The following is an 11,823-nucleotide window of genomic DNA, read 5'->3' on the forward strand; positions in this document are numbered from 1 at the left end:
ATTTACTTTACATACATGCAAAATATACACTAAATCATTTTGAAACATAATCTATGCATTTTTTTTAACAATATGTAAGAACCTACATTGAATTCAATACTTCCCCTTATTTTTTTTATATACCTTTAAAAGTTATATTTGTAGAAAAAAAAAAGCTTTTCATATTTTAATAAATAATGGTATAATTTTTTATTTCATATATTTCTCTCTATCTAATCCAAGAATAGTGTATTATTATTTATTATTGTTGTTATTTTCCCTTTGTTCTAAATCATTAACAAAATGAATGTTAATAACATTAATGTTAATTTTAAAAATCTTCTATAACAATTACTTTAGTATGAATAATTTATATATCTAATCAAATCTGATAAAGTAGATCGAATTTGAAACAAATCTATTGGATTTAATTAATTTGAATTTTAAATTTAGATGTAAATTTAGAGGTAAATTAATTTATCTTGTAATTAGTTTTAATCGTCGTAAACACAAAATTATAATCTTGTAATTTCTCCTCAAATTTCTCCTTTTTTTCAAGTCCATCATTTTCTTTTCCCACAAAACCAAACAATCTTCGACATGAATCAACATAAACACAAGACCAAAATTGATGCCCTATATGAATGGATGCTGGTAAGAGCTTAAATGCAACCTTCATGTTCCACCATCACAAGGCACCATTGTTCACACGAGTCAACCCCAAAAAAACTGATATCCACAACTTAGTCATTTACTGATCCACATGTTCCACTGTAAAAGCTCTGAATTTTCCACACGAGACACTTAATCATGTGACCAAACCTCATTACTCACATAAATATGGTTCATAACTAAGTACTACATAGGTATCATAAGTACATCAAACTTTTAATACTACACCAACAAAATTTAGTGTAAAATGCATAAGGTGGTCCATGATATTTAGATTGATAATGATTTTGTGAGGAAATATCACCTAATGACAAAAATATGTTGTTTTAATTTTCATGGTGCAGTATGAAGGATGTTCATAACAACTCCCAAGTATTTCAATTTTCATGGTTAGTCAAATGTTCCAAGCCAAGTTTTCTTGTATTGGTAACAACATTTCTACATTGGAAATAACGTTATAATATTGAGAAAAGTCAATAGCAACTCATCTATTAGTATGAAGTTTATTAAAAATTTCAATTCAAATCACAAAATTATGTGAACATGCCGTTTCAAGCAATGAAGAATAATGAATTTATTGAGAATATTCTGCGACTAGGCCAATCGCCATTTGGACATCGAACACAACTTCACAAGCATCAATTCAATAACAAAACAAACAAAAATCTGGCAACTATTGTTGATACGAGCAAAGAACAAAAAATGGTTACCAATTTCTAAACAATTTGTGATTCCAGTAATAATAATAGCAAAATGCAATAGTGGCTCAGAGTTGAAATTTTATTGTGTGTGGTGAAGAATTGGCTCAACAATGAAAAACTCTCAAAATTGAAACTCACAATTTGGGGTAAATTAATCAGTGGACGCCGGAAACGTGGACGCCGGCGTTTTTGATGGAATGGAACAAGGGAGAGACGATGACGCGGTAGTGCGGTGGACGGGATTGTTCCTCGCGAGGGTCAATTTGCACGGTGGTGACGCCGATTTCTCTGAGGCGGAACCCTAGCTTTTCCCCGACGCGAGAGGCCACTTTACCGTCCCAGAAGCGCTGGGATCTGGGGAACCGGTTGAGCTGCGCACGGTAGTGAGCCGCGAATTCCTGCTCCGACGAGGAGGCCATGGCTATAATGGAGGAGGTGGTGGTGTTGGTGACCTGGGCGGTGATTTTCCGGCACGACAGCACCAGCTGCAGTACGTGGCGGTGGTTGTTCCGGTATGTACCCGCCATCTCTCTCGCACCGTACGACAATTTCTTGTTAGTTTGAAAACATTATAAGATCACATATTCACATGCTTCTTCTACTTCCAAAATAACTATTATTATACTATTTAACATGTAATTATTAACATATTCTAGTTATATATTATAACAATTTTTTTAATCAACTCTTAATAAATAAAAAATAGGTTATATGTTATGTAGGACAAACAATGACACGAATATCACGCATAGATATAGACACGAACACGGAGATACGTATAATCTCTCAAATGTAGGATACGGAGACACAAATCTATATATTATATAATTATGGATTATATAAATTGACAATATATGTACACAAGTATAGAGCAAAAATATGTTTTTTTATGAATGGTTCAAAATGATTTGTTTCTTATTTTTATAATCATAATAAAAATTTATACAATAAATTTGATTTTTTAGAAAATTAATGTGTTTTTTCTTTTAAAAATTGTGTTAGAACCGTATTAGAATTGTCAGAAATTCAACAAATATTTTTTGAATTAGACATTTCACGGATACATGTCCTACAAGTGTCATATGAGTGTCGGTGTCCAATACAAATATTTGACACCCACACGTCATTTAGTAAGAGTTTCCGAGTTTTATATGTAATTTTTTTAAGTGTATGAAATATATTATCCACAGAGAAAAAAAATCTTATCTGGAAATTAAAAAAAAATTACAGCTTTAAAGTAATTTTCATATATCTATCTACATCTAATATTAGTAAAATACATTAACATATTAATTAAAATATTTGAATTTAATTATTTTGCACTTAATTTTTCTCAAAATTATTAAACATATAACTACTAAACCCACGTTATTAGTTAAAACCTTACCATTATCAAATTCCGTTAACAATAGTAAATTATTAATTTGTACTTATATACTTATTTCTATTAGTTAAGTAATAGCAATTAATTATTATGATTTTTTATTTTATTTATTATATAGAAATTATTTTAAATAACAGTATTTCATTTACCGGTTACAGTACTAGTTATACATGTTTGTGAGAGGGTTCCGTTCCGTTGAGTGTGGGGCTAAGAAGGTGATTTAAAGGCGTATGGGGGGTTCAAATAGAAGTCAGGTTGTGGGAATAGTAATTTGAACACTGCGTGTTTATTTTTTTAATTTTGAAATAAATAAATAACACCTGAGCGAGCGTTTACTGCATCAGTCCGTGGTGTTACTCTTCTCTGGTCATGCGTCCGTACATCAATGGTGACTGAGTTTTTGTGACTCTATCGGATTCGGAAAGACCCACGCTCATAAACCCGACCCGATCCAATTTACCACTTTAGGTTGCTGGACCTAATCGGAGGAGGGGCGAGTAAGGCTTCTCCAACTTTTTCTTCCTCCTGCTTTTTTCTGCTCCGAATTTGCATTCATCAAGAAAACCAATTTTTTTTTTTAATTTTTTTTTGGCTATGTCGAAACATTCCATCAGGAAACACTAGTTTTTGTGAGCAGTCAATTTGACAAACAGTTCAGAATTTAGATGGGGCATTCATGGGTGAAAGGGAAGCTGTAATGCAATCATTATAACTTGCATGTTCTTCTTGCAGGTTTTACAGGAATATGTTGAAATCTGGCTGATTTTCTCTCCGGTAGTTCTGTGCTGGACAGGTAGTAAACTGTTGTCTTCATCTTCTCGCATTTTTGAAAAATTATGTGTATATTCTTAATTAATGAAAGTTATCATGCTCTTGTTTGTTTACTTGGACAAAATAAGAATAGTTAAATTCATCAATGTACTGTGCTAATATACGTTTATCCTGTGTCCAATTATTTTTTAGTCTAGGGTTTTAGAGGTATCTTACCTGCAGCTATGGTGAAAGAAAAGTCATGCTCAATGCTCTCTAAATTGTGATTTTTGTTAGTGAAATGTATATCTCTGTTTGCCTATAATATAAGTTCTAATTAAGGCTACGAATATCTTATTATTCATTAATTTTGAATAAATGGGATGGACAATATCCACATATAGTTTTTATTTTGGTGTTAGCACCCTAACATACTAGATTTGAAGCTTGGATAAAAAAGTTGAGTATATGCTTATTCAGTAAGAGCTTATCACCTAAGGGATGATGATGTTACGAACCCAAATCTCACAGTAGCGATTAACAAAGAAAATAGATCGATTATGGAAAATAAGGTCTGTATTATTTCTGAAAACAATAGGAACTTCAGTGGAATGAACTTCCATACTGCCACTGACCTACGCTCCTTCAGAGAACCTAAGTTCTCTGCCCATAACAAACTATTTGATTCTACTCGAAGTCCTCTCTCCCACTCTTCATTTCACATGTCTAGCGCATAATGGCCTTGGGAAGTTGAGGTGCAAACTGCACATTTGAACCCAAATTCATTTTTTGAGGTCTCAACTTGTGAGTGCTCAATCCAATGAAGTTACTTTGATAGGTTATTGTTACAACTCTCCCAAATACCCTCCTTCTAGCTCCTTTAGATAATGTTTGACCCAACTTCTTTTACGCTTCTCTTCTTTCTAATGGAAAAATTAAGCTGAAGACAAATTAACAAAGTAGTTTTTTTTTTATGATGGGAAAGTTGAAATCGGAAAGTAGAGTATAACTGGAGGAGCTTTTTCTTTTGAAAAGAAAGGAAGCCAAAAAGAAATAAGGTCAAATACTACGTTAACTTGTTTGATAAGCTAAAAAAAAACTTGAAGGAGGATTAATAATTATTTTCACAAGCTTTGTCAAACAACTTCGGTATTTCAACCTAAGTGCTCATATGATAAGAAATGCTACATAGAAATTCTCCTCGGGTCTGTTGTTTTCTTTTCTGGTTGAACACTGTTATCAATATTTATGGTTAGATATTCAAATAGGTATTGTTTGTCAAATCAAACCTTTAAGTTAAGTCGTAGACTCTTATGAGTTCACAATTATGTGTAGAGAAAATGAGTTAACGTGTCAAATTCTTTTTTGGAGAAACTTGGTAAACTTGCAGAACTATGAATATTGTATAGACTCTCAAGTCAATAAGAAAGTTATTGAACCCAAAGTCAGTGTTTTATGCTATGACTGCTTTTGAAGGCAACATATATGTATAATTGTACTATGACTTAAATGATGTAAATAAATTAACTCTTTTTGAAATGTTTTCACTGTAAGAACTATTTCTTTTATGAATTTACATATGATTTGGTCATCTGTGTATTTTGATCTTATTTAGTAATGATGTACTATCTCGCTTTATTATTTTGGTTTGCTACTTTGTGTTTATTATGGAATTGAAATGTCACATGATTGTTGCGTCAGTCAAGAGTACTAAAGTTATGCATATGTCATGAATAGTTTTTTAATATATTTTTATATTAGGTAGACTGGTTCGGAAGGATAATCTAATTATTTGTGTAATTCTTCTGCCATAGTAGGGCTATGGATCACGAATCCGGCCAGGGATTTGATTCAGATGACAGTGAACTTGATATGCAAGCAGAAATTAGTGAGAAACACGGGAAAATAGATGAATTTTCAAAAAACCTAGAATTATGTGGAAGTGAAGATGAGAAGTTTGTTGAATTACCTGCAACAGAAATTTCAACAGATATAGAAGCTGTTGAACCATTCATTGGCATGGAGTTCAATTCAAGAGAGGAGGCGAGAGAATTCTACATTGCCTATGGTAGGCGAATAGGGTTTACAGTACGAATACACCACAATCGTCGATCACGAGTAAATAACCAGGTTATTGGTCAAGATTTTGTCTGCTCAAAAGAAGGCTTTCGAGCAAAAAAGTATGTACACAGAAAAGATAGAGTGCTGCCTCCACCACCAGCCACTCGTGAAGGTTGTCAGGCCATGATAAGGCTGGCTTTACGGGATGGAGGGAAGTGGGTTGTCACCAAATTTGTAAAAGAGCATAATCATAAGCTAATGAGTCCCAGTAAAGTTCCATGGCGAGGATCTGGGAAGCACTTGGTTAGCGAGGTATGTCTTTCCATGACAATGTCAAATGTGACTAGATGGTTCTTAAGAACTGATATATGATTTATAGTTGAATACACAGTTCCCAAATCCTTTTTCCTTTGTTATTTGTTGTTCTGTTGTCGTCCAAGGAATGAAATGCAAAGAGGTCAGTCAAACAGTGCACTTTTAATGAACAATTTAAGTATGTTTTAATTGAACTGGACATAATTTAAGTATGTTTTGATTGAACTGATAAGATCTCCACTCCTAATGTTGTGGGATTCACATCAGTTTTGGAGGGATTCAAATAGACATAACAAGACGAGCTTGTCTAGCAAAATACAAGTAAATCCTTAATTTTGTGTTGAAATTGTAAGTGTCGATTACTTTAGTCCCTGAGTTTGCAAAACATTTATCACTTTCGTCTTTTATGTCTCGGCCCCAACCATTTACTCAGATTTCCTGCCTTTTCGCTGGTGCCTCTGTTTTTATCTATATCCTCAACTACTCCAACCAAAACCTTCTTGTTAGCATTCCTGTCATGTAGGCTTTTAGTTATTTGAAGGCAGTGTTTCCCATGTTGCCTAGGATTTTGGATTCATTGATTCTCCTAAACATCTTCCTATATATTCCTAAGACCATAAGGGTGTTCTGTCAATATTACATCACGAGGATTTGGTAATTAGTAAATGAGATATGGCAGCAACTTTTAACAAACTATTTTGGTTGAAATTTATTAAAAAAAATACAACTTTTTAGGTCCCACTTTTTGTTTTCCAAAAATAAATGAGTCACGCCATAATTTTGTAGTTTTCAGAAATTTTAACCAATAATTGAGTGTCTTGTTACACTCCTATTAGACAATTATTACCTGACATTGACCTGTATTGAGATTTTACATAAAAGGATGAGTCCCTTCCCCCAGCACCCAAGAAAAAAAAAAGCTATGAATCTGATTGATTAAATTGTGAAGTAACATTGAAAGCACATCTCAAGCTGCTTGGATAAGTTTTTTGATGATTTCATTGTTAGTATCGCAGGATGAGAAGGATAAGAGAATCCGTGAGCTATCACTTGAGTTGTACAATGAAAGGCAAAAGTGCAAACGACGCTGTGCTGCATATGAAGAGCAATTAAATATGATTTTGAATGATTTAGAGAAGCACACCGAACATATTTCTGAAAAAGTTGCTGCTGTAGTACGAAGTATAAGAGAGATTGAGGAGGAAAAATCAGATTCAGATGGTGGGTAGTTGGTGCTATTATAGCCTGTTTCCTCATTGGAGACATCCTGGTTGAGATTGTTAAGTCTTCTGGGTATCGAAGGCTAACATTATGCTGTCGGCATTTAGATGCGATTTTGCTTGAAGTAGTGTGCTATATCATGTAGCCTTCAAGTTAAACTTCAGGCAGCATAAGTTTACTCGAAAATTCATCTTCTGGTGTTTACCATGTCGTGCATTATGTTGGTGCTTAAAGTGTAATTCATACATGATTTATTATTCTTGCCCAAAACCGGTGAGTATAACTGAGCCATTTCATTCTTCCATTTGACTAAATTTTTTCGATTCTCAGTGATCACTTAACCTTTTCCAAGTTTGTAAGATCATGGTTTACATCAACTATGACTCTACTTGCATTCTGCTTACATATTTAATCATCACTTTTCAGTTTCATAATAATGCCAAATTTATCTCATTTTCAGGTGTACAGTTTGTTGTTATCTTGTCATTTCGTGTTAGATATCAGTTAAAAGATAATCATGCTAAGGTTAAACATTAATCGCAAATTTTCTATTCCATTGAAGTTGACTTACGAACATACTGCCAAATAAACATGCAGCTTGTAGCAGGGCATTATTCATGCATATGCAGGCTTTACCAACTACCAAACATGCCAAATAATAATTAATCAAAGCCATGTTACCTTATTTTCCGTGAATTTATATCCCAAATCCACGCTGTACTTTATAAAAAAAAAACAAAAGGGTGATCAAAATTCAACAGAATCATCCAGCACAGTTATACAGAGTGAAAAATGGAATCAATCATTCTGCCTCAAAACTTCAACAACAAACACAACACATTGTAACAGTAGCAGTGGTTCCCTGATTCCAGTGTCCTTCCTCCAAGGTCAAGAAAAAAAATTTAAGTTCTAGCATTACCAAGGCAAGGCTCATCTCATTCAATTTACCAAACCAGGTGCTAACCCTCCAAAAAGTCCATTGGAAAAAAAACAAAAAAAACACACTCCTGCACATGTGCCTCTTCCAAAACCATAAAAACATGACATGCATGGTGAGTAGGAGGAGGCACAGGCGCAGATTACACACCTAGGAGAAGATGAATTGAGATGGGTTTGGTCTAAACTTCCATGATAAAGAAAAACCGTCACATGTTGATGCTCTGGTCTAATCCTCACGACACACATGTATACATAACTGAATTACCTGACACATGAAGATTAATCCTAAATCATGTGATAATTTCTCCCCAGATTATTTACAACATGGGAATTGAACCAAAGTGATGTATAAAGTATCTGGAAAGTGGCTGAGATGGAACGATGAGGTTTCAAGTGAGAGCACTGAAGCCACCCCCTTTCATCATTTGCTTGAACTCCTTGTAATCGACCATTCCATCTCCATCAACGTCCACCTTCATGATCATCTTCTTGCAGTCCTCCACCGTTCTCCCCTGCTTCAACCCCAGCGAGGACAAAACGGTCCTCAACTCTTCCACCGTGATGAAGCCATCGCCGTTCTGGTCGAAGACGTTGAAGGCCTCTCGCATGTCCTCGTCCTCGTCACGGTCGTCCATGATGTGCTGGTAGAGCTCCCCGAACTCATCGATGTCGACACACCCATCTCCGTTAACGTCTATTCTCTCGATCATCAGGGTAAGCTCCTTGTCGGGAATGAAAATGCCCAGATTCTCCAAGGAGTCGTTGAGCTCCTTCTTCGTGATTCTCCCGTCACCGTTGCGGTCGAACATCTGGAAGACGCGCTTGAGCTCGTGGGGGTCCATTGGTGGTGAAATTGTGGTGATGAGCCTGGAGGAGGAAGAAGAGGGTGGTGGTGGTGTGGTGGTTGATCGGAACCAAGAAGGGGAGAGGATGGCTCGCACCTTCTTGGGAACCAGAAACAGGAGAAATGGGTGTAGGAGATTGTAAAGAAGAAAAAACCTATGCAAAATAGTTGGCATCGAAAGAGGAGTTTGTTGGGTGAAGAGAGATTTTTGGGTTCTAAATAAAGGCTTCTTAGGTTAGGCAAATAGCTTCATTATTTGCATTTATATATATACACACATAAGATAAACCACTTCCAACTACTACACTTTAGTTATCTTTTTCTTCTTCTTCCACAACATACACTCACACACACACACTTCATGGAGCCATGCAAGAGCTCTCTGTCCTTTCACTCACTTTATCTTTCACGCGTTTTTCCATCATTAAAGAGTTAGATTATACACTATTTCAGCAATATTACAATTCAATTATATTTAAACTATTTACTATCGGATCCATTCGTTATATGTTTCTCATGCACACGAGTTGACAGTCTCGATGTAAGGAAGGTGTTGGAGATGTCACATCGACTAAAGATAAAGATATTTAATAGTATATAAATGGGTGCAAAACGATCAGAGTTCCATATAAGATCTCCAACAATTATTAAAATATGGTGATAAGTTGACAATACTAAACCAGATTATAAATGGAAAGAAAAATAATATTTTGTTAAAATATGTTGGATCATAGTACATAAGTAAGTGCAAATCTCATCTTTTAAATCATTTTTATGAGGTTGAGTTAGGTTTCAAGTTCACTTCTTAACATGGTATCAAAATCATTTAAAGTCTATCCTATCAAAAGTTTGTTGGCTCTATTGTGTTATCTGCTATCGAGCCGTTATCGGACCACTCATAACATATATTGCATGAGGGGTGTGTTGAAGATTTCACATCGACTATAGATTAGGATATTTCATTGTAGGTACAATGATTTTATGAGGCTGAGTTGGGCTTAAAATTCATTTTTTTAACATGATATCAGAGTCATTTTGAACATATAATAATTGTTTGTTGAGTTTATCATGTCATCCACTATCAGATCGTCGAACCACTCAATATATACGAGTTGATAATCTCGACGTGAGGGATATAAAGAGATAAAGTTTTGGCAATTGTAAACTAGTGTTAATCTTGTAAATATAGACTTTGCACCATATGAATCATATTTTATTGATACATAATGCAAGAGAGTATACAAAAGGTGGTGTTGCATAATTTATTACAGATGCAGAGTTTTTTACTGCAGTAGAATAGAAGCAGTGATATGTGGTTGGTTTGAGAAAGCAACATAATGATGGTTGGAACTTGGTTGTTGAAAGACGCGTTGAAGTTTAAATAATGGGTTTGGAAGGAAGGAAGGGACCATGAATGGTGTTTGTTGGCTTACCTGTAATTTAAGTTACAATGAAGTTATTAATAATGTTGAACAGTGGAAGTGGTGCCATCACACACAATAAATTAACACAGACCCTCTCCACTCTTGAATGCCTCAAACCCCAACATTTATTATTTTTTATGAACTCTTCTTCTCTTCCAGACTCAATGACCAGGTAAAATCTTTCTAAAAGGTGAATCTCAGATCCAAACTCTTAATATGACTATTACTATATGTATTAATTCCTTTAAATATCTTTGCTATCACTCAAACATCTTATTATAAATTAATTACTCATCTTAAATTTTAATTCTAAGTGCACCACTGCATTTTTTATTGAATTTTTTCTCTTTTATTGATGGGAATTTTTTATTCTAATTTTTTTATTAATAAATAGGCTTTTAAAATAACCCGTTGGAACCTATGTAATGTAGACTCAGACACTGATACGACACAGACATAGACACCAAGAGATACGTATAATCATTAAAAATGTAGGACACGGAGACACTGGTCTATATATTATATAATTATGAATTATATAAATTAATAATAAAAATTTACATGTGTAAATATGTTCAGTTTTTTTTTAACTTTTTTTTCAAAATTATTTGTTTTTTATTTTTATAATCATAATAAAATTTTATATAATAAGTTTAAATTTTTTAAAAAATTAATATATTTCTTATTTTTAAATTATGTTGAAACGTATTAGAATTGTCAGAAATTCAACAATTTATTTTAATTAGATACTTCACTTATATATGTCCTATAAATATCTTACGAATATATAGTGTCTAACACAGACACACCGTTTAAGATAATTTGACTTAAATGGAAAAAAAAAACATTGATGAAGTAAAAAGATGTGAGTTAAATAAGGTTGTAACATAGAAAGATGAGTTTAAGAAGCAATGGGGTGAGTGAAAGAGCGTTGATAACTGATCTAAAATCTAAAACCTAAATTAAAAAGAAGGAGAAAGAGAGAAACTTTAATTATATTATTATTATTAGAGAAAGAGAAAGAGAGAGAAACTTTAACTATATTATTATTATTATTATTATTATTATTTATTATTATTATTTTCGGTGACTTACACTCAAAGACCTGTTTGCGCGTGTTTGGTAGGGTGCCACGCCAACACGTGGCATCTTCCTGTCTTAATATTTTTTTGGCGTTAGTGTTTGTATAACATAATAATAATAATATAATTAAACCCTAAACCCTAATTTTTTATTAATCTTTCATTTTTACTTTTATTAATTATTGTTGAATTAGTTAAGTGCAACGCATCACTGTCAACATTCTTTTTTTTAATAACACAAGACTCCTTATTTTTTTTATTAAAACAAATAAAATTTGTAATTAAAAATAGTGTAATGATTTTAAACCAAATATTTTAACCAAAAAAATTTAAATTTCGTTTTGAAAAATTCAAATAGTCCATTTCAGAAAACATAATTAAAATTTTGTTTTGAAAAATTCAATAACATTATTTAGTTCCCACCAAATTGCAAAATAGTCTATTTTCAGAA

The 11,823-nt window shown here is 33.4% G+C and overlaps 3 protein-coding genes across 4 annotated transcripts; 1 reads left to right on the plus strand and 2 right to left on the minus strand.

The window, feature by feature from the left end:
* Positions 1 to 1,200: 1,200 nt before the first annotated feature.
* LOC137835788 (uncharacterized) lies at positions 1,201 to 1,948 on the minus strand. The gene has a single exon (XM_068644455.1). The coding sequence runs from the start codon at positions 1,877 to 1,879 to the stop codon at positions 1,508 to 1,510; it is 372 nt and encodes a 123-aa protein (XP_068500556.1). The 5' UTR covers positions 1,880 to 1,948; the 3' UTR covers positions 1,201 to 1,507.
* Positions 1,949 to 3,051: 1,103 nt separating this feature from the next.
* On the plus strand, positions 3,052 to 7,460 carry LOC137835789 (protein FAR1-RELATED SEQUENCE 5-like). Of its 2 annotated transcripts, none has more exons than XM_068644457.1 (4): positions 3,052 to 3,233; positions 3,469 to 3,529; positions 5,304 to 5,859; positions 6,879 to 7,460. In XM_068644457.1, exons 3-4 carry the CDS (start codon positions 5,308 to 5,310, stop codon positions 7,089 to 7,091), a joined length of 765 nt encoding a protein of 254 aa, XP_068500558.1. In that variant the 5' UTR covers positions 3,052 to 3,233; positions 3,469 to 3,529; positions 5,304 to 5,307; the 3' UTR covers positions 7,092 to 7,460. The 2 variants fall into 2 exon arrangements, with proteins under 2 accessions (XP_068500558.1, XP_068500557.1); XM_068644456.1 differs by having other exon boundaries at positions 3,057 to 3,233; positions 5,301 to 5,859.
* Positions 7,461 to 7,836: 376 nt separating this feature from the next.
* On the minus strand, positions 7,837 to 9,118 carry LOC137835790 (calmodulin-like protein 3). The gene has a single exon (XM_068644458.1). It carries the CDS (start codon positions 9,039 to 9,041, stop codon positions 8,412 to 8,414), a length of 630 nt encoding a protein of 209 aa, XP_068500559.1. The 5' UTR covers positions 9,042 to 9,118; the 3' UTR covers positions 7,837 to 8,411.
* Positions 9,119 to 11,823: the final 2,705 nt, after the last annotated feature.

Source organism: Phaseolus vulgaris, chromosome 5, assembly GCF_000499845.2.
Source record: "Phaseolus vulgaris cultivar G19833 chromosome 5, P. vulgaris v2.0, whole genome shotgun sequence".
Classification (NCBI taxonomy): Eukaryota; Viridiplantae; Streptophyta; class Magnoliopsida; order Fabales; family Fabaceae; genus Phaseolus; species Phaseolus vulgaris.

What these genes read in the sequence shown, in the direction of transcription:
- LOC137835790 (XM_068644458.1), bottom strand. Translation starts at nt 9,041, where the DNA reads ATGCCAACTATTTTGCATAGGTTTTTTCTTCTTTACAATCTCCTACAC.
- LOC137835789 (XM_068644457.1), top strand. Translation starts at nt 5,308, where the DNA reads ATGGATCACGAATCCGGCCAGGGATTTGATTCAGATGACAGTGAACTT. An exon ending in GGAAGCACTTGGTTAGCGAG is followed by an intron (nt 5,860 to 6,878) that starts GTATGTCTTTCC and finishes TTAGTATCGCAG; the next exon opens with GATGAGAAGGATAAGAGAAT.
- LOC137835788 (XM_068644455.1), bottom strand. Translation starts at nt 1,879, where the DNA reads ATGGCGGGTACATACCGGAACAACCACCGCCACGTACTGCAGCTGGTG.